This window comes from Oikopleura dioica, chromosome PAR, assembly GCF_907165135.1.
Source record: "Oikopleura dioica chromosome PAR, OKI2018_I68_1.0, whole genome shotgun sequence".
NCBI classification, from domain to species: domain Eukaryota; kingdom Metazoa; phylum Chordata; class Appendicularia; order Copelata; family Oikopleuridae; genus Oikopleura; species Oikopleura dioica.
Genome location: NC_137293.1, coordinates 10,241,784 through 10,261,691, shown reverse-complemented (window position 1 = coordinate 10,261,691; position 19,908 = coordinate 10,241,784). Strand labels below are relative to the sequence as shown.

The 19,908-nt window shown below is 43.3% G+C and overlaps 5 protein-coding genes and 1 long non-coding RNA gene across 6 annotated transcripts; 3 read left to right on the top strand and 3 right to left on the bottom strand.

The window, feature by feature from the left end:
* Positions 1 to 77: 77 nt before the first annotated feature.
* On the top strand, positions 78 to 5,199 carry LOC145700991 (structural maintenance of chromosomes protein 3-like). Its single transcript, XM_081778217.1, has 17 exons — positions 78 to 240; positions 308 to 517; positions 646 to 934; positions 1,105 to 1,797; positions 1,895 to 2,269; positions 2,524 to 3,144; positions 3,191 to 3,437; positions 3,484 to 3,578; positions 3,628 to 3,749; positions 3,794 to 3,884; positions 3,931 to 4,004; positions 4,048 to 4,161; positions 4,210 to 4,351; positions 4,395 to 4,482; positions 4,530 to 4,714; positions 4,760 to 4,971; positions 5,012 to 5,199. The coding sequence occupies exons 1-16, from the start codon at positions 173 to 175 to the stop codon at positions 4,943 to 4,945; spliced, it is 3,600 nt and encodes a 1,199-aa protein (XP_081634343.1). The 5' UTR covers positions 78 to 172; the 3' UTR covers positions 4,946 to 4,971; positions 5,012 to 5,199.
* A 69-nt stretch (positions 5,200 to 5,268) lies between these two features.
* Positions 5,269 to 8,127, bottom strand: LOC145700992 (autocrine proliferation repressor protein A-like). The gene is made up of 8 exons (XM_081778218.1): positions 7,842 to 8,127; positions 7,492 to 7,800; positions 6,910 to 7,446; positions 6,016 to 6,243; positions 5,860 to 5,970; positions 5,610 to 5,818; positions 5,446 to 5,571; positions 5,269 to 5,401 (listed from the first exon to the last, which is right to left on the bottom strand). The coding sequence occupies exons 1-8, from the start codon at positions 8,092 to 8,094 to the stop codon at positions 5,285 to 5,287; spliced, it is 1,890 nt and encodes a 629-aa protein (XP_081634344.1). The 5' UTR covers positions 8,095 to 8,127; the 3' UTR covers positions 5,269 to 5,284.
* A 538-nt stretch (positions 8,128 to 8,665) lies between these two features.
* On the top strand, positions 8,666 to 9,748 carry LOC145704404 (uncharacterized). The gene is made up of 4 exons (XM_081781851.1): positions 8,666 to 9,016; positions 9,057 to 9,249; positions 9,294 to 9,499; positions 9,550 to 9,748. The coding sequence occupies exons 1-4, from the start codon at positions 8,814 to 8,816 to the stop codon at positions 9,671 to 9,673; spliced, it is 726 nt and encodes a 241-aa protein (XP_081637977.1). The 5' UTR covers positions 8,666 to 8,813; the 3' UTR covers positions 9,674 to 9,748.
* A 3-nt stretch (positions 9,749 to 9,751) lies between these two features.
* On the bottom strand, positions 9,752 to 10,050 carry LOC145704405 (uncharacterized). Its single transcript, XR_014134455.1, has 2 exons — positions 9,961 to 10,050; positions 9,752 to 9,916 (listed from the first exon to the last, which is right to left on the bottom strand). It is a non-coding gene; the product is annotated as an uncharacterized LOC145704405 (long non-coding RNA).
* A 652-nt stretch (positions 10,051 to 10,702) lies between these two features.
* On the top strand, positions 10,703 to 12,773 carry LOC145703857 (lysosomal leucine aminopeptidase-like). The gene is made up of 3 exons (XM_081781253.1): positions 10,703 to 11,067; positions 11,127 to 12,185; positions 12,227 to 12,773. The coding sequence occupies exons 1-3, from the start codon at positions 10,846 to 10,848 to the stop codon at positions 12,581 to 12,583; spliced, it is 1,638 nt and encodes a 545-aa protein (XP_081637379.1). The 5' UTR covers positions 10,703 to 10,845; the 3' UTR covers positions 12,584 to 12,773.
* A 361-nt stretch (positions 12,774 to 13,134) lies between these two features.
* Positions 13,135 to 18,699, bottom strand: LOC145702722 (uncharacterized). The gene is made up of 2 exons (XM_081779984.1): positions 18,322 to 18,699; positions 13,135 to 14,067 (listed from the first exon to the last, which is right to left on the bottom strand). Exons 1-2 carry the CDS (start codon positions 18,509 to 18,511, stop codon positions 13,205 to 13,207), a joined length of 1,053 nt encoding a protein of 350 aa, XP_081636110.1. The 5' UTR covers positions 18,512 to 18,699; the 3' UTR covers positions 13,135 to 13,204.
* Positions 18,700 to 19,908: the final 1,209 nt, after the last annotated feature.

The window sequence follows — 19,908 nt, the reverse complement described above, 5'->3', positions numbered from 1 at the left end:
CCCTGATTTCTTCTAGATTGAGGTCCTCAGTTAGGCGCGCGCTCTGATTGGTCGAGCATTTTTCCCGCGGGGTGGAAACTTTCCCACGCTACTTTCGAAAGCCAAATTCTTCTCCTCGGCGAAAAACTGATTTTTAAGGAAAAACGAGGAAAAAGGCCGAAAGAGAAATAAGATGTACATTAAAGAAGTGCGGATTCAGGGCTTTCGCTCTTACCGTGATTCTGTTTGCGACGTTTTCAGGTAAAAAAATATTCGTTGAATAAATAATCAATTAAAAATATTTTTTTAATAATAACGCGTACTTTAGTCCGCAACACAACATTGTCGTCGGTCGAAATGGCTCCGGGAAGTCGAATTTTTTCTCGGCGATTCAGTTTGTTCTTTCGGACGAATATTCGAACCTTCGGACCGAGCAGCGGGTCGCCCTGCTTCATGAAGGCTCTGGACCACGAGTTATCACTGCTTACGTCGAAATCGTCTTCGATAATACTGATCGACGACTTCCGATGACTAAGGAACGGCTCAAAACTAGTAAAATAAAAATAAAGCAGCGCCTTTTGCAGCGTCTCAAAATTTATTTACTAAATATGACATTTCTTACAAATTATCACCTGAAATCAACTATTTTCGAGCCGAAAAATAGGACGAAGTGGTTCTTCGCCGCGTCGTCGGTCAAAAAAAGGACCAATTCTTCATCGACAAGAAAAACGTAACCAAAAAAGATGTCGTCCAAATGCTCGAGAGCGCTGGTTTCTCGCACTCGAACCCGTACTACATCGTCAAACAGGGTAAAATCAACGAAATGGCGACTCAAAGCGAAAAGGATCGTCTCGAGCTGTTGAAGGAAATCGCCGGAACGAGGGTTTATGATGATAAGCGCTCCGAATCGATGGATTTGATCAAGAAGACAAATGATAATCGGTCAAAGGAGCGGGCTCTAGAATTTTTGAAACAGTTTTCAGAAAAAATCAAACCCATGTCAGGGAACAACAGTTTCACATATCAGATTCTCTCGAAGAAATTTCAATAAGCTTCCCTTCTTTTTGGCCCTTTTTATTCTCAAAAAACAAAAAAAAAATCGACAAAAAAGAACCCTCGAATCAGGTTAACACGCTGCTCACCCAAATCGTCGAAAAACTCGACTCTTTGGAGCAAGAAAAAGAAGATCTAGCCGAGTACCAAAAATTCGACCGTGAAAAACGTGCGTTCGAATACCTCATTTTGGAAAACCAAAAGCGCGAAGCCGAGCAAAAACTCAAAAAGCTCAAGAATCAACGCGAGCAAAAGCGCGAAGCAAAGACCGAAATTCGAGAAAAGAGCGAGACGCTGAGAAAACAGCTTGAAGAGGCGAAGAAGAACTTGTCCGATGTAGATCACAAGCTCGCCAGAGCGACGGACGAGAAAGAATCAGCTTCCAGCGAGAAGGAGAAGCTCATCAGCTCGAAGACGAAATACGAGCTTGAAATCAAGGAGCTCAAATTGTCAGTCAACGAAGACAACCAAACAACGAAAAACGCCGAAGAAGAACTCCGCGAGTTAAAAATAAAGATTCGCGAAAAACGTCACGAGCTGGATCAACAATTGACGCCTGAGTTTCAACGACTCAAGGCGCTAGAAGACGGCCTTTTCCGAGAAAAACAGGGGCTCGAGAGAAAGAAGGAAGAGTTGTATGCGAAGCAGGGGCGCAATACTCGATTCATGGATCAGCAGAGTCGAGACAGCTGGATTCGCCAGGAGATAAGTCAACTCGAAGCGCAGATTTCCGCCAGAGAGCATGATCTCAACCGGGAACAGGAGGTTAGGACTTGCCTTGACTGCTATCTTAGTTTTCGTCCTCATAGTCATAGAGATTTAATATTATGCAGCGCAGTTTATCTAATTTGAAGCTTTTCAGGATACTTCTCGCCTTCGCCGCGAAAACTCAGAACGCGACAATGCAATTTCCCAGTGTCGCCGCGAGCGAGAAACGCACAAGTCCAAGTGGGAAGAACAAAACGACGCGCTGCTCAAAATCAAGCGCAAAAAGGACGAAATCGCGAATCAACAGAACGAACACTGGCGAATTCAAACGAAACTCCAAGCGGACAAAACTCAGCTCTCCGACGACATGCGCAACAAGGAGAGCAAGTTGCAGGGGATGATTGGACGCTCGACTTTGGACGGAATCAACGCGCTCAAGCGAGTTCGAGCGCGATTCGAGCAACAGGGAAAACAACGGCTGGTCGAGGGATATCTTGGCTCGCTCATCGACTGCTTTGAAACTGACCAGGTCTGGGCTAAGAGACCTTTAGGTTACTAAAATAAGACCCCTGAAAGAGCCTCAAAAGAAAAGCCCTATTACGGCTATTTTTAAAACGAAGCTGCAAAGCGCTTTAGTCATAATTTTTACAGCATAATGTACTCAAAAGATCGAGATAGTGATTTCGGTGAAGCTGCTATGCGGCGTCGATTTAGAAAAGCCTCTGCGCTCCCTTCTGTTATAAAAAAATTTTCCCTGAGCCTGCTTTCCAAGCCCAGTAACAGGCCTTCTTCACCGCCGTTGAGGTCACCGCCGGCGGTCGATTGTTCAATCATATCGTCACTGATTCGAGCATCGGAACTGCGTATTTGGACGAGATGAACAGAATGAAGCTCTCTGGAGAAGTGACATTCCTTCCTCTCGATCGACTCATGGTCGCTGAAGAAAACTATCCTCAAGATGCGAAAGACGCTCTGCCGCTCATCGACAAGTTGCGATTTGGCGATCGCTTCCGAATTGCGATGCGATACGTTTTCGGCAAAACCCTCATCTGTCGAAACATCGATGTAGCGACGAAGTACGCAAGGAACAAGGGCTTCGATTGCATCACACTCGACGGCGATCAAGTTTCCCGACGAGGTGCGTTGACAGGCGGATACATTGATACTTCCCGCTCGCGACTGGAACTTCATCATTTGAAAAAGCAACATTCGGACCAGATCTACGCTTTGGAAGACGAGATCCAGCGGAATCGACAAGATCTCCAGAATTTTGACGAGCAAATGAATAAAATTCAGCGAGAAATTCAAAACTACGACGCCGAGTTGAGCAAGTGCAAGGATCTGTTTGACAGAAGCTCGCGAATGTTCACTCAAAAAAGGGAGGAATACACTCAATACCTCAAGGTAATGCTTTATTAACAAAAGAATACCCAAAAACCTCAATTTTTAGTCCATTGAATCGCGAGAAGAATCAATCAACCACTTGATGCAGCAGCTCGAATCCCTCAGCAGCGACAAAAAAGCCCTTGAGTCGGAGCTTGGAACTGAAATGGCCTCCCAACTGACCCCTCAAGAACAAGAAGAGCTCCGACGATTGACTGAGGCTGTCAAGGATAAGACACGGAACTTCCAGGAAATGACTCAAAAGCGAATCGATGTCGAAAAGAAAAAGACCCGCGTCGAGGGCATTTTGAAAGGTACTCCTTGGCGATATCTTGACGTTGTTTCAATAGAACTCTTTAGATAATTTGCTGAAAAGAGAGGCTTTTCTCGAAGCGGGGATGAACTCAATGGAAGGCGACGAGCGAAGGTCTGATTTGACAGAAACTCTTGACAAGGTAAATCGAATCTTTTTAGAAATGGAACGCGCTTATCTATTTCTATTAGCACGAGCGAGTGTCTGCCCAACTTACCCAATGTCTCGAGCGAGAGAGCGAGCTTCTGACGAGCATCCGCGAACACGAGCACGAGCGAGATCATATGTCCAAAGTCGTCGAAGAATTCAAACGGTAAGGATATGATTTTGCTAAAAAGATTCTTGAATTTCTCTTAGACAACAGAGCCACTTTTCGCAAGAGCTTTTCGACGCGGATAAGCAAGCTGATACGATGGCGGCGAAGGAGTCTATTTACATCGACAAATTGGTAAGAAAGGGATTTTAATAGGTTGAGAAAGGAAAAATCTTTTCAGAAAAACGCGGAAACGAAGATCATCGACCTTGGTTCTGTGCCCAACGATTTGATCGAGAAATACAACGCTCAAAGGTAACCCCCTTGTTTTGTCCTCCAACTAGCAGTAAATTTTAAGCACCAAGAATCTGTACAAGAAACTCGAAGATGCCCAAAAAGCGCTAAAAAACTATGGCCATGTGAACAAACAAGCCTTGGATCAGTTCATGGCGTTCTCTGAAGAACGTGCAAGGTATTTTTAATTCAAGGACTTTCTCAAGTTTTTCAATCCCTTTTTTAGGCTTGAAAGACGGCGGAACGAGCTGGACGGCGAGTCAGAAAAGATCAACGAGTTGGTAAACTACCTCGACGTAAAAAAGTTCGAAGCGATTGAGACAAGCTTCAACGAAATCTCGAAGAACTTTGCTCTTGTCTTTTCAAAGGTAGAACTTTTCTATTTGTTCCTTTTATTAATGAGAATTCCAGCTAGTGCCTCAAGGAAGCGCGCATTTGGAAATGAAAGAAGACAGCCGAAAAGACCCGACGAAATTCTCAAAAGTCGAGCTTCTTTCAGGTAAATTTATAAACCCCGTTCTAAGATCATTTAAATTCTGCTTTCAGGAATCCTGATCAAAGTTTCTTTCTCCGGCCAGGCTGCGGAAACGCGCGAAATGTCGCAGCTCTCGGGAGGACAAAAATCGATGGTGGCTTTGACTCTCATCTTCGCGATTCAAAAGTGTGATCCAGTGCCTTTCTATCTCTTTGACGAGATCGATCAGGCGCTCGATCCGGCTCATAGAAGAGCGGTAGGTTAAATTCATTCAATAAGGTTTTTCACGGTTATTTTTCAGGTCGCTGAAATGATGAATGAAATGAAAAACGACGCTCAATTCATCACGACGACTTTCCGGCCCGAGTTGCTCGAATCAGGAGACAAGTTCTACGGCGTCACCTATCGAAACAAAGTGTCACACGTGAACACGATCACAAAGTCCGTGGCGCTCGATTTCGTCGAAGACGATAAAATCAATGGCTAGCATTTTTCTGGCGCTCCAAAAATTAGGTCAGAAAAACTCTTTTTCCATATTTTACGAAAAATTTAGGTTGGAATTCAACTGCCACACGCAAAATTGCCTCTTAGCCCAAAATAACTCCGTTCGAAAAAAAACATTCGTTCATCAACTGCCTTTACTGTATTTTTATTCCATTTAACTGCCTTCCCACATGTCTCAGAGTTCCAGACAATGCTTATATTCCCACTGATATTTTTAATAAATAACAAAATCATCAATTTTCTCTGTCTTTAATTTTGATAACGTAATAACCTCAAACGATCCTATCTCCAGAGAACCGAAAATGACTCGTATAAAAGTTTATTACACAAGAGTTCCGTAGCAATTTATTCCTTCGCAGTCTTCGAAGGGATCGTGGTCGATGTCAGCGAACTGGACTTCGGAAGTCGTTTCCCACCATCCATAAGCATCGAAAGAACCCTAAACAAACAAATTAACCAAGGTATCATCAGGAAAGTGCATACCTGAAACTGAGCATTCAAAAGGAAAGCTCTGTAGCCAAGCTCTCCAGGATCCATTTCGATAAAATAGTCGTATTCGTAGTCGGAGTTTTCAATCTGGTGAGGCGTATAGTGTTGCCATACATTCGCCTAATTGGTTTTAGTTTGAAAAATGAAGCTCATATAACCTTGATGGTAAGGGAGTATTCCAGGAATTCTTCTTGGTCCGCAATGTCTCTGTCGAATTGATAGTGGCTTGTATTCTTCAGGGTTATTTGCTTGCCACCTTCATAGTCGTAATTGTCAAAGACACCCTCGAAACCGGGAAAGTCTTGCTCAAGTTCAAATGGTTTGAAACTTCCCTCTCTGACCTGGATGAAACGGTAATCTCGGCGTTCTAAATTTTAGCTAGAGTCGAAGTCAAGATTTTAAATCTACTTTTATCCCGAGAGTCGACAATAAACGCATCCAGGCCTCGTAGAACATCATTTGTCTGGATTCGCAAACCACGCCTTCCATCATTTCGTGTGTAGCGAGTTGTGCAGTAGTCTAATAGTGCGAAGACATTTTAGCTATTTGTTGATGTTTACGCACCTGGCATCGGCAGATCAAGCATTGACGACAGGTAGAATTGACGCATCGTAAAATACATAACTTTTGTATTTCTTCTGTGAAGGACAGTTGCGTGTTCCGCGTTTGGAAGAAGTCGAAAGTATGTTGGCCCTTTCATATCTTTGAGCCAATAGTGGGTATCGTCAGCCATAAAAAACTCGTCTCCCGCGGCTGAGATTACAAGCTTAGGCATGATAAGCCTGTCTTTAAGGGGGTGGTGGTCGAGAAAATTTTTTTCGACTTTTTAAAATTCTATTATTATTTTCAGATTCCTTGATAAAAAAGGAGTATTTTTGGTCTCTAGCTTTTTTTTATTAAACCAACTTTATTTAAGAAAATTTACGATTTTATGCTATGAAAATGCCATTTTCGGAAATTCTAAAACGCGTTTTTCGCACTAAAACCACTTAAAAATTGATTTTTTCCTGCAAGATTATATTTCTGGATCATATTTTAATTATAAAAATCTAAAAAAAATACGATTACTGTTATGTTTTCGAAAATTTCATTTTAAAATGAATGAAAATGACGATTTTTCAGGCTCCCAGCATTTTCGATTCAATTACGAACTTTTTTTCTACAGCGATACACTAAATAATCTCCACGCGCCCACATCCGTAAGGGTCTATTCTATCATCATATGAGGTTTGATCTTTGAAAAAAAAGTTATTTTGCCCGTAATCTTGGATTGAAGTAGGGTCCACTTTCATAAAATTTTTATCAGCTTTTTCAAAAAAAAAATTTTTTTTTTCTCCACGCGCCCACATTCTTTCAACGTTGATCTTTAACCCTAGAAAATATAAATTTTCTTGTCCCTTTCGGTTTTTTCTCAATCATGGTTTAAAAAATCTTAATTCTCGACCACCACCCCCTTAAACGTGTATGGGTCGAGAATCTTTGCCGCTTCAATGTTAAGCGGGTCGTCCAACGTTTTCGTAATATTTTGCTTATAATATGGAGCCATGGCGAAGCTCCAGCCGCCGAATGCACGCCAGTAATGATGAAAATTGGGAATCATATTCAGAAAGCTCAACACGATAGGATTGACCGCAGCGACACGCTTGTAATCTACAGCAGCAGTGAGCCACGCCGTCCATCCTCGCTTTGAGTAGCCCCATGGCATGTACTTTTCGAGTGGAGCTTTTCTGCAAGGATGTTTTGATCCAATTCGACCGCATTGCTCTTGTTGGAGAATGTCTGAAGTGGCGTTGAAGGCCAGGACAGCGGCCTTGGCCATCGGCATCAAAAGAAGCCTCTCGTGCTCAGTTCCGCCTGTCTCCAAAAATCGTCTCCATGTGTACCCAATTAGATCGTCCCCACCCAGACCAGAATTGCCGTTATTCCAGTCCTTGAAACGCATACGCCCATTTGGTATTTGCTCCAAAGATATGCTGACAGCTCCAGAAAACGACGCTATGAAGAAAAGTTTAATAGTTTAGTACTGCTTCAGTGACCTACCGAATCGCTTGCCTAGAAATGTCCCGAGGGTGGTGCCGTCTGGTGGACCTGTTTCTCCCTTTTTATTGCTCCCACCTTCGACGAGTAAAGCAGCTGTGTTGACAAGTCGCTCATCATAATACTTATGATCAGGAAGTGGGACAAAAATTGTAAGCCAGTGGATCCAATACTTATTCCCAGTAGCTTCTAGATGCCAGTCTTCATCAGGAAGCCAAAGTTGAGATGTAAAATTGGCTTTTATGACCTGCATGTCACCGTTCGCGGTGGAAACAACCTCATTTGACATGACCTCAAAATTGAACGCTCCGTCTTAAAACATAAATTCAGTAGAAATTTTTGAAAAATCTAACCATCTCTCCAAACGTATTCATCCAGCGGACTTTCGGGATATTTCTCTGGATGCTCCAGTTTTTCATGCGGATTTGTGCAGACTTTTATTGAATCTGCATAGTCACTATCTGAAAGAGTCGTTGTTGTAGGCATTGCCGTTGTCGTAGTTTTCTCTTCATTATCTGCAATAGCATCGTAGATGATATAAGAAGTAATTCCAACAATCGCTGCTGCGATGAAAATATCCCATATCAGCCGCAGCCGACTACCCATATTGAAAAAGTTCTCTTTTTTTTTGTCAGAATGTTTCGCACGTGTCCTTTAAATTCCAAGCAGAAGAGCTTACTTGTTACCAAAGCAAATAGAATATAAAAGTTTCAAATAGAGATTTCTTCTGATTTGACATTTAAGATCACTTCGTAAATAGATAAACTACTCGTACGAGAGGGAACTCCTCAAAACACCCAAGGAAAAGAAGCTTCGACAGTTTCAAAAACAAGACTCTTGTAACACTAGTACAAGGGCGTAACTGTCGGAGGTAACTGTATTTTAAAAACTCGTTGTGAAAGTTTGTTGTCTAAACCGTCGAACTTTAATCTTACTCTAATCCTTTCCCCTTAATTCTATAATATAGTGATATCAGCACCCTTGCACGTTTTCCTTTATCTTATCAGTCGAGTACGGTGGCGCAATTCCGGGCGACACATGTAGCGCATCCCAGTTTATAAGCGCGATGTTGGAGCGTGAAACCAAGATAACTCGAAAAGTTTAACTGAGAAGAAACTAAAAGATGGTAAGAATTAATTGAAAAATACTTTAAACTGACCATAGATTTTTAGAAAATTTCCCTATCTCTTCTCGCCTGTGTTTCAGCATCATTCAAAGGTCCAGAAATCACGAGGAGCGTTTCGGGCGAATGGGTCGACAAATACATCGCTGCTGGTCGACATCGTCGACAGTCCGAGAGATCGGATTTTTCAGCAATTGCAGCGATGATCGCTTACTTGCAAGGGGAAGGAGCAGACAACGTCGATCCATCAACACAAAACATGGAAGCAACACTTGCAGATATTGAGAAAAAATACACAAACTATGGCTGCTACTGCTGGAGAAACGGCGCTCATAAAATCACAGCCTTCTCGGCTGGTTCCGGAAATGTCGACTGGAACGATAGAGCTTGCACACGCTTATACCAGTAAGAAAATTTATTTAACCTTCATCTTTATTCATTTCAGATGCTACAACTGCATTAAAAATGACTACGGAAGCACTTACCATGAAATCTCCTACCAAGCCGTGTTCAAGACTGATGCTGAAGGAAACAGAGTCATCGAATGCGCGGATAATGCAAAAAGTGACGGCGAGAATGCTTGCCGATGCGATGCTGCCTTCGCTGAGGCAATCAAGTTTAACCAGGATCAATGCGACGTAAGAATATTTAGTCGATTAACCATATTTATGATGACTTTCAGAATGGTTCTGAAGACAAAGGCGGCAAAGCGTACTGCATCAATGAAGAGTATCGAACTGCCAACGGTGGTGGAGATTACGTTTGCCCTCTTACTCTCAAAGACGACACCGGAATGAAGCACGACGCCCTCCCGAGAGATAAATGCTGCGGAATCTATCCGAATAGAATCCCATACAATCCTGCAGGAACCGACTGTTGCGAAGAAAGGTAAGTCTGCTTTCTAATTAATTAGATACTCATTGAGATTTTACCAATAGAGATGAAGCTGCAGACAACGTCTTCACTTACAAAATCAAAAAGCAAGGAATTTGCCAAGAAAACGGCGGAACTGTCGTTGTCAGTCAAGAGGGAAATCCTCACAGCTACATCCCAAAACTATAAAGTTTAAACAATTAATTGTAACTAACTGTACAGCTCAAAAATATCATGTTCCCTGCAAATAAATTTTACTAAACAATAAAGCCATGAAAAAAATCATTTATTAGATAGAAAGAAATATGCATTTTTGGTTGTCTAAAGACTCTTCTTGATGAAGTTCAAAAGCGCCAAAATTATCAGTGGTGCGAGGCATTGCCAGACGCGGTCCCAGAATCGTGTGACATATTCGAACTTCAATTGCATCGCCTGGGAAATATTGACTCGTAAGAATTATAAAAGAAGAAACTTACGAGAATCTCATTCGCATTGGGAGCATCTGAGGTGGAGGTGGTTTCAGCCAGAACAGCCGCAATGAAAAGAAGGAAAACTCTCATTGAAATGAATCAAGTTTTTATTCAAAATTACTGTCAACTTGTAAATAGCTCTAGAAAATCTATCGAAACATGGAAGAGATTTAAGCTATGATGGATTCTTCCCAGAACTCGATGGATCTCATGGACGATCGGCGCCGAAATGCTCGTCGAATTTCCACTTTTGGAGGTCCAGTCTTTTTCTTGAAGATCTTCTTTATTCCTTTGAGGGACATTCTCCGTCTGATCGAGGATTTTTTGCCTTGCTTGTTCACATGATCGACAGAAAGAAAGCTGCCAAGAATAGAGTTTTTCTCCATGATTTTCTTAATAAAAGTTCTATTATTTCTTATCTTTGGATAAGGAATTAGGTTTTTTCTTACTATGACGTCCAAAAAGCGAGATTTTATAGCTCCCGTTAGCTTGAGCATCATCAAGTGGCACCGCAGCGGGGTATCAAACTTGCCAGATGTGGGTGATTTAGTATGATGCACCTTATCTGATCCAGTCAATGTAGAACACAATTTTCCGGATGCAAGGCCTAACATCGTCACATTTTATGATTTTAAATTCGAATTTCGAACCCTAGTGAACCGCGGTTTCGAATATGGCGCGGTTATTTGCTCACCAATCGTTGCGCGTTGATAGTTGATAGAAAATTCTGGCGATTTTATCAGTAACTTTTAACGATCATATTATGATATACGAGAAAAATTCAAAATAGAGCAGAGTAGACATAACAAACGAAAATTGCTACTTCAGCTGTCTAGTTCCCACCAAAACAGTTCAACTTTTTTAATTTCAGTCAAGAAGTCTATTTGAGAAATGAGGACGTTCACCCTTTTACTGGGCTGCTTACAGGCAGCGAAGCTAAAATTTCAAGAGAAAACGGACTTTTCTTCTTACCCAGAATTCAGCGACTGCGATAACTGCGCATCAGTCGTGCAAACTGTCGATGGATTGACGGTCAAAAGCGGAGTTTTGGACAAAACTGCTATTGCTTATGGGACTTATGATGATACTCTCAATACAACCGGATGGGAAAGGGTTAAAGACTTTTACATAGAAAGACATCTTTATTTCTAAAACGATTTTAACCCTACAAGGGTGTCTTGAACATCCATGCTCACTCCACGAAAGCCGGCGAATTTCCATCAACCGTCTTTTGGGCCGCGGGTCTTTTAGAGGGGTACTTCACTGCAGAGCGTATCAAGCAAAATGCTCGAAATATGGAAGCGTATTGGAACTTCAGTGAAGAAAAACTCCCGGTTCTCCAGAAATTCTTTGAAGATCAAGCTGCCTGGGCTCGAAATACATCAGAATATAACATGAAGGATCCGTACTGGCTGAATGTGGCGAATGTCATGCAACAGTTCGAGGGTCTCCACGCGGGAGTTCAATTAGTCGACCCAACCATTACTCGCTGGGATGTCACGATGCTGAACGGAATCGGCGATCTCATCGATCTCGAACGAGCTCTGTTTCCGAAGAGTAGGCCGGACTTGAACGACATGACGGAGGAGCAGCTCACCCGCTTGGAGCAAAAATCTGGCCACTGTTCTGCTCTCGTTCGCGTTACACCTGGCTTCGAGGACATGTTCATGGGACACTCTTCTTGGTTCACTTATTCTGCAACTAACAGAATCTTCAAGCACTACACATTCGACACGAATGAACCTTCTATTGCCGCAACATCGATGAGCTTTAGCAGCTATGCTGGATACTTGGAGTCTTTGGATGACTTCTATGTTTTATCCTCTGGACTTGTCATGCTTCAGACGACGATCAACTGTCTGAACTCTTCTCTTTATGATCTTGTTACACCAGAGAGTCTTCTCTCTTGGCAGCGAGTTCGCGTCGCCAACCACATGGCTACATCGGGCAAAGAATGGGCTGATTACTCAATGCGATACAACTCTGGAACATACAACAACCAGTACATGATCATCAACAACAATCTTTTCAAACCCAACGAGCCTCTCGCTGACGATCTTCTCTGGGTAATTGAGCAGATGCCTGGCCACGTTGGAGCCGGAGATCAAACCGACTATCTTCGAATGGGCGGTTACTGGCCAAGCTACAATGTTCCTTTCTACCCTGAGATTTACAATATCTCTGGCAATGCAGCTGCTGCGGCTCAATTCGGCCCAGAAAAATCTTACGAGGTTATTTCATAAAAACTCTTCTGTTGAAAATATTTTTTTAGCTCGCTCCTCGTGCTAAAATTTTCCGACGAGATGCTGGCAACGTTAATAAGTTCCAAGAGTTCCAAGATATTCTACGGTATAATGATTACCTCAACGACGAGTTTGCGAACGGTGATCCTTGGAAAGCAATTTGCTCTCGAGGTGATTTGGCTTCCGAGCCATCGCCGAGCGGATGCTACGATACGAAGGCCACAACATATGAAAAAGCTCTTTCTATGGAGTCATGGGCACTTTCCGGTCCGACTCTTTCGCATGGTCTCCCTAAATTCTCTTGGAAGAATTTTAAGAACAATCCTCACGAAGGACTGCCAGAAGAATTCGCTGATATTTTTGTTCACATGAAGCCTTCTTTATAACGTCAAATATATGATGTCTTGGTAGAGAAAAAAATTTTCGACAGATGACTCCTCTATGTATTCATACGGATTTTATTTTAATATCTAAACACTATCTTTAGCAGTTAAGATGTAGTTACTCTCTGGTATCAAAAAAATGATAATTGACCTACATTTAATATGAGACATTTTCATGCTGATATTCAATAACGAACTCGTTTCCTCCACTAATTCATTTCAATAAACCGGAGATAAAAACCGGAGATATAATTAATCCACTACCGTCTGAGATCCGCGACGGAGATCATGGTTCCCAGGTCATCAGAAGAGCACCCGACGACGGAAAGTCAGGGAGATCAGACGGATATCCTCGCTAACTGGGAATTCGCCGACTACGCCATAGTCACTTCCTCTCGCTCACTCAATACTTCAAACGCCTGCGTAAGTTCCGGTGAACTTCCTCAAAGCAGTCTCACTCGGAAGCTACGTTATTAGTAATTAATTCTATTTATATGCCATTCTTTATATTTGTGGAAAAGATAGAGATATTTTTATTGAATTTTATTGCTTTTTATAATATTAACACAAACTTGAAGAGAGTTGAACAAAGAAAAATAACGTGTAAGAAGGGATAAGAAATAATCATGACGTTGTCTTCGCTACTTTGGGCTTCGATAAGTCCAATGGTTGATCGCTGTCGGAACTTCTTTTTCGTTTGTTGCCGCTTGCTGCAGGAGTGGAGCTTGTGTTTGTGGGAACAACTGCTTCGATCATACTTGGTGGTGGAGGGAGGGCAAGCGATGGGTCAACTGCAGGAAGCCAATCAAGTGGAGATGGTGTTCCATCAAGTGGCAACTTCGGAAATGCTGGCAAGGAGACAGGAGGAGTAGTCGTAGCTTGATTTTGTTTGGTCAGGTATTCGACAGATGCTTGGTGAATCAAACACTGTAGTTGATAGCTGTGCAGAAGCTCATTGTACTGGCGAAGGATGCTCTGATGGTGGCTAACCATTGCTTCCATCTGCGAACTCGGCTCTTTAGTCGATGAACCAGTGCCGGAACTGGTTGGGCTAACGGACGAAGCAGAGCTTGGCGAAAAAGTTGGTCGAGGTCGCTTCGTCGTGGATGATGTCGTAGTTGTTGTCGAAACCGGAGTTGTTCGAGGAGAAATGCTGGGGCTGATTCTCGGAGTCACACTCGCATGATCGCCTAGCTCAATGTCAGCCATATTGAAGTTATCCGGAAATTGGACAAAACGGTAGACAAATTTTTGGCCGTTGACTTTCTGGATTATGTTTTTGTCGTAGTAGTAGCGTAACGCCCGGCTGAGCTTGTCGTAGTTCATATTCGTCTTGTTTTTCCTCAATCCCCAGAGTCGAGCAACTTCCTCAGACCTGTGCAGTTTGAACTCTCCATCCGTTGAAGTCCAAGAGATAAGATGCTTCGAGTTTGAATCCATGAGAAGCTCGAGGAGAAATTGCCAGAGCGTGATATTCACATCGAAACCTGAAAATTATATTTATGTTGCTGTAAAATGTAAGTTAGGTGGAAGTGAAGAGGAAAGAATAAGCACAATTCTGAGGGCCCAAAAGACTATAATTATGATTCTATCTACCGGACATTGATAAGAAGCTTGAATAGCAGTTTAGAAAAGTTATCAGCATAATGAGCTCGGCGCTTCATCCGGAGCGATTCTGGGCGGAATTAGTGCCTCAAGCGGAAGGACTTTGACACGGGAATCCCGGGTGAGATAAAAACCGTCGTGGTGGTGCTGGCACTACCCACCGCCGGAGATAGTCGCTGCCCTAAACTAATAGAAGGATTGGCGGGTCACTTCCTTCCTCTACTTCCGCAACAGGTGCGAGATTCAGATCAGTGCCGACGAGCACCACCACCTCCGCCCCACCAATTTTCACCAGGATGTTTTTCGTGTGAGTTTTAGTACGTTCCCTCATCCTCAAAACAGTAATTTTGGAAGCCTGTATTTTCCCCGGGAATGTGTTTTTTGGCGATTTATAAATTGCTGTCGTTTAGCGAAAAGATAATGCTCCTCCGAGTTAGAAATATTTAAAGTTGCGCGAAGTTGAAATTCAGCCTAATTTCGAGATAAAATCTGACGGCGGAAGGAAGTGAAAGGCTTCGCGAGTGAAGCCACCCTAGCACCTTTGCGATAACGAGGGACGTCGGGTATTAACAAGTGACAAGTGGCAGGAAGTCAACACCGGAACTCGGACGGGCGTTATCGCGGGCGCCCGGTGGCACCGTCAGCACCACCATGTGGTTGCTTCTTCAGATCACTAGTATCCTCAGAGCACGGCGTTATCATCCAATCTCGGCAGGATATAAATCCTCTCTGACGCCGGTACTATGAATTTTTTATCAGTAGCAAACCCAGTAATCAGTAATCAGTAAAAAATGACTTTGATTTACAAAACATCAACGAGCCCTGCAAATACTAAACCCATAATCAGCCCTAAACCTTATCAGTTACTCAGCGGGAGACTTACACCTCTGCGAAGAAAACACCCCCTGTAGCTGGAGGGTGTATTAGCGGAATTTAGTTTCCTTCCGGTGCCGCTGATTTTATCTACCTATCGCTCAAGCACCACCAGAGAAAAAATGTTGAAGGTGTTTGTGCGAATCCTCCAAATTTCTTATCGCAGCGGCGAGTAAATAAGCCGATTTCCTCACGGAAGTCGGCTCAAGAACCATAAAGATTAGCGAAAATCCTCGACAACGGGGAAAGCTTTATGAAAACCGGACCAATCTTTTTTTGCTTGATCAAAAGGGCCGCAGCTCATGGTCAATGCCAACGGCGCGCATCCGGAGGAAGAAGGTTTGAATAATTTAGACCGGGGCGACGTACATCAAACGAGCACCGGCGAAATTTGGCTGACTGGAAAAAAATGAAAGGGAGCTCTGATGATGGATTCGAAAAAAAAGCTCGAGCGTAATCACAGACTCCCCAGCATTGTTCCAAGTCACACGTAAAACAAAAAAAAATAACTGACAGTAAGGTTTTTATCCTTAAAACTGTATTTTGAAGTTAAAACATCAAGGCCATGTTTCATCCGCCCAGGGTCTGTTCCATATCCTGCCTTGGAAAATAAACTACCCCCTGTGGAAGTAGTAAATCCTGACTTTAACAAAGACTACTTGTTTAACTTTGAAAAGGGAAGTGCTGTTCCTGTCTTTATTCAATAGGTTGGCGCGTGAGAAAAGGTGTCTGATGACACAGAAAAAGCTCTTGTACGGAGTTACCGGTTGCGCTTCCGTCGATAACAAATCCCTTTCTCGGAAACTCGTACGGTAAGACACGGATTTCCGTCAGAACTAAGCTCGCGCAGATTGAATTGTTCAAAAGGCGCATCGCAGCAGCAGGTTAACCCACCCGCAACACGCAGCGGGCTGATAAAGCCGCTTAATTGCGCCCCTTTTTATCTAATTTTTCCATTTCCTGGTCAAGGTGTTTTCGACCGAGATTTTGGCTTGCGCTCAAGCACCTTTCGGGGATGGCTTAGGCCTCGGCTATCGGAGTGGCCAGCGGATTTCCGAGATATCTCTTAGCGAAAGCTGAACACGTTTTAATCACGCCTCCCGGAAGTTGTCTTTAACACCTCTCCATGGGCAGTCACGTGAGCAGGACAAGTGGCCTCTCGAAGGCGGTAAGGTCCTTTTGGAGTCAGCCACTTCCGTTGCTGATTGAGCGAAACCTCCACACCCATCCATCCTGAACTAATGACCCCTGTCTTTCGAAGCCTTTGGTCCTCGATTGAAAAGGCTCAAGGTCATTCTCAAATAAAAACAGGGACTGATGTTGCTTTCTGAATCGAGCAAAAATGATAACATGTTTACCGTATGAGATTTCCGGTGAGTTTCTGGTACGATGTAGTGATGAATCCCAGTCGATTAGCGTCGCCGCCGGAAGTTTAGTCAGAAGGATGATTAGATCTGGATGTACTCAGGCAGGGCCCGGAAATGGAGCCGGAATATATTTGTGGCGTTGCATAAACGCAGCCCGCAATAAAAGCCGTCCCTTCCGGTCATAATTTGTCTCCTCCACCCGGAATCGAGCAAACCAGCGCCGGAAGGGGCCATCCGGGCACCCTTCTTTCCCAGTTAGGTGTTCTGACGTTTAGTGTGAGTCTGCCACGCGAAATTGATAAATTATATTTTGACACTTTACGAGCCCAGATCCGGAGAAATTTGACTTTTTGAGACGTCAGAGGAAGTGCTTTTCGGAAATGGTAATTTGCGAAAATAAAAGTGCGAGAGCGGAGGAGCTTTTCGAGGAACTATAAAAAGTCAATCTCCTTTTTTTTGGGTGAAAAATTGAAACAGGAAGTATTTCCGTGAAATCCATATCTATCGGAGATTCAATTATGCTCCCTAAAAATAGACCCGGTGGAGGATAAAATTCCGGAATATTCTCAGCGCACACCGGATCATCGTCTACTGCCGCATGACATGTTGAACTTCCTAGCGGAGCTACTTTGAATAAGGTTGTGAAAGAATTGCACATTTTAATCCGATAAAAATATGACAATTCAAATAGGCTCAGTCATGGGTTCGATTAATGCATAAATGTGTAATATCAACTTAAATTTCTTAAAAAAAAGACAACAATCCGAAGGATAGAAGCTTGAGTCCTTCGGCCGGTAGTGCGGCTGCCGCTGCTACCGGGAGGTATGTATTGCCGGATATCCGTACTACTGATAAGTTAATAGCGGATGCTGCGCGAAAGATAACTTTAATCAGATTGGCGCGGCGGATAATGTCAGCCAGCACCACCGACGAGCGGACGTATTCAGTCCTTTTCGAAAGAATTGGAGAAATTCCAATAAACTAATCTCCAGCTGATCGGGACAAATTTTCAAGTCCAGCCCCGATCAGCTGACTCCGACCATAATCGCTTATTAAAGTCTTCCGATTAGCGTACACCTTCGTTATCAATTCAACTTTCAAATTCAGCCTGGAAGCTTGTGAAAAATGCAACTCGGAAATCCGACTTTGTTTGCATTCTGATTCCATGATTACATCTGAAAAGATAGGGAAGGCATAAAAGATGCAGGGCGAGACATGAGAGTAGTCGTGGACTCGATAGATTATTCAACATCCCGGAAAGGCGCATAAATATTCACTCCATCCGCGAGAGCTTCACCCCGGATACAAGCCGGCTGACAATGGGAATCAGCCCAGTTCCGGAATCTATCAAAAGCAGCTCCCCGGCAACTATAACCCCTATCACGTGTTACTCTCGAAGACAAATAAAAATCCGACATTATTCATGCTATTCTGCAGAAAGAACTAAAATAAGATTAGGATACCCTTATTTTATTGTTAATTCTTTGTCAAATTCACCTTTTGACCAGATAGATAGTACAAGTAGAAAAATTAATAAATGGAAAAATCTTTAATATTCTTAAAATAATCTTGATTGACGAATCATCAAATGATAAAATTGAAATGAAAAAAAACACTTGAGAAAACTCCGCTATCTGGCCACAAGCAACAGACCTCACAAAGCAAGCTCTGTCCCGAGCACTGCCGTTGCGTGTCCGACGGAACTGGTCTATTCAACGTCCCGGAAATCGCCTCGTTGACAAGTTTTTACTGTCGACGAGCGGACTTCCGTGTCGCGGCGGCGGCGTTTTTGTTTTTCGCAAAAATGAAGGGCCCCGCAGAGTGGCATTGTGCTGATTCCAAGACCTCTTCCGCTGGAGAAGAGCTCCAGAAATTACCGTTGTTAGTTTTAATTACCTTTTGCTTCGTACGACGGGATTGATGCGGCGGAAACAGCGGGTGCAGGCTTCGGCGATGGTGGCGACGGGGTAGAACATGGCGCTGCGACTGGCATCACAGTTGGGATCAGCTGGCTAGCTTCGAAGGTGGCCAAAGGGTTTGTCTTAGTAGCATCAGCCCCTGGCGTCTCGATCTTGATCACTTCCATCTTCTTTCTTCAGCGTGAAATTTTCCGGCTCCTATCCGGCGCGACGAACCGTCTGGTCGCTTCTTTTCTTCCTAAATCTCTTTTTTCCTTCTTGTCAAGAGGTCAATCTCTGTCGATGGAAAATATGCAGATGTATTTGTTTAACTTTTTACTTTTTGTGAATGAAGCTTTGTGAGTGTGTTGGTGGTTTATCCGGCTGGCGCGAACGATGTGCTGGAGCTCTCCTGCGCGTTAGGGGCCAGCGCTGGGCTAGAGCGCGAACGGGCGCCACCGTGACTGCGGCAACCCCGAGGATGGATCCCTTCAGTGAATCGACCGGACTTGGATCTTTGCACCTCCGTTTTCATTCTAAATATAGACTAAATATCGACTCCGGCTGTACAGTTTGAATTTTTGATTAATCCGGGACAGTCTGGGTCTCAATCATCCCGGAAGTAAAAATCCGAATAAGACACCCTGCCATTCATGACTACTGCCTCATATGAAAATCATGCGCTGGTTCGTATTTCCTGAAAAGGAATTGATTTCCGGAGAGGTGATCCGAATTATCCGGCTTATTTTTGAATTTTAATAAATAAAGATTATTATTTATTCGACAAAGAAAAATCTATTATAAGTTTGGTAGCATAAAAATGATAGTAAAAAAAGAGTGATGAAAAATCCTCAAAATCACAATGCAGTCAAATCTATTTCTGCTTGTTGAGTCTTGAAGTGTGCTTTAACCCCTTGTGGATCAGGCACTGGCACTAGTTGAGAACTGGAAATCCCGTTCCCTCCATTCTCTCGGAACTGCCTTTGCCCGACCGGCGGGTAACACCCGTCGGAAAGGAAATCGCTTCTACCCCATTTCCTGGCTTCGGTTTTTACACTCTGGAAGCCAAATAACTCAATCGCGGTGCTGCTGACTAGGAAGCAGCTCACTTCCGAACCTACTTCCTCTCGACGCCAGAAGAAGAAATCCCACCGAGAAGCGATTCGTTACTACAAAGGGCACGAAGAGCAGGGAAATATGAAGAAGCCAAAAAAAGTCAGCAAATTTCCGCCGCGGTAGCTATAAAGCGAGGCGCAAATCGCAACGGGCCTTCCGGAGTTCTCACTTCTTCCTTTTGAATCCACCCCTATTTCTTCGCTCTATCAATTTATATGATGATCGCTCTATCAACTCAGTTGATGTCTATTAACATTGACGGAAACTACCTACTATAAGTTATAACTTATAAGTTTCCTAACGAAAGAACTTATTGTAATTTAATTCATATTGGGTTCTTTTAGATTAGTACTTATCAAAAAGCCTTCGCTGGAGAAGAAAAAGGTAAAATACCGAGATTGGGCCGCGACAATTTCCGGTTTTGGCTGCGTCTCGGTAGCGCAAAAAGGGTCGCTTCCGCTCGCATCAA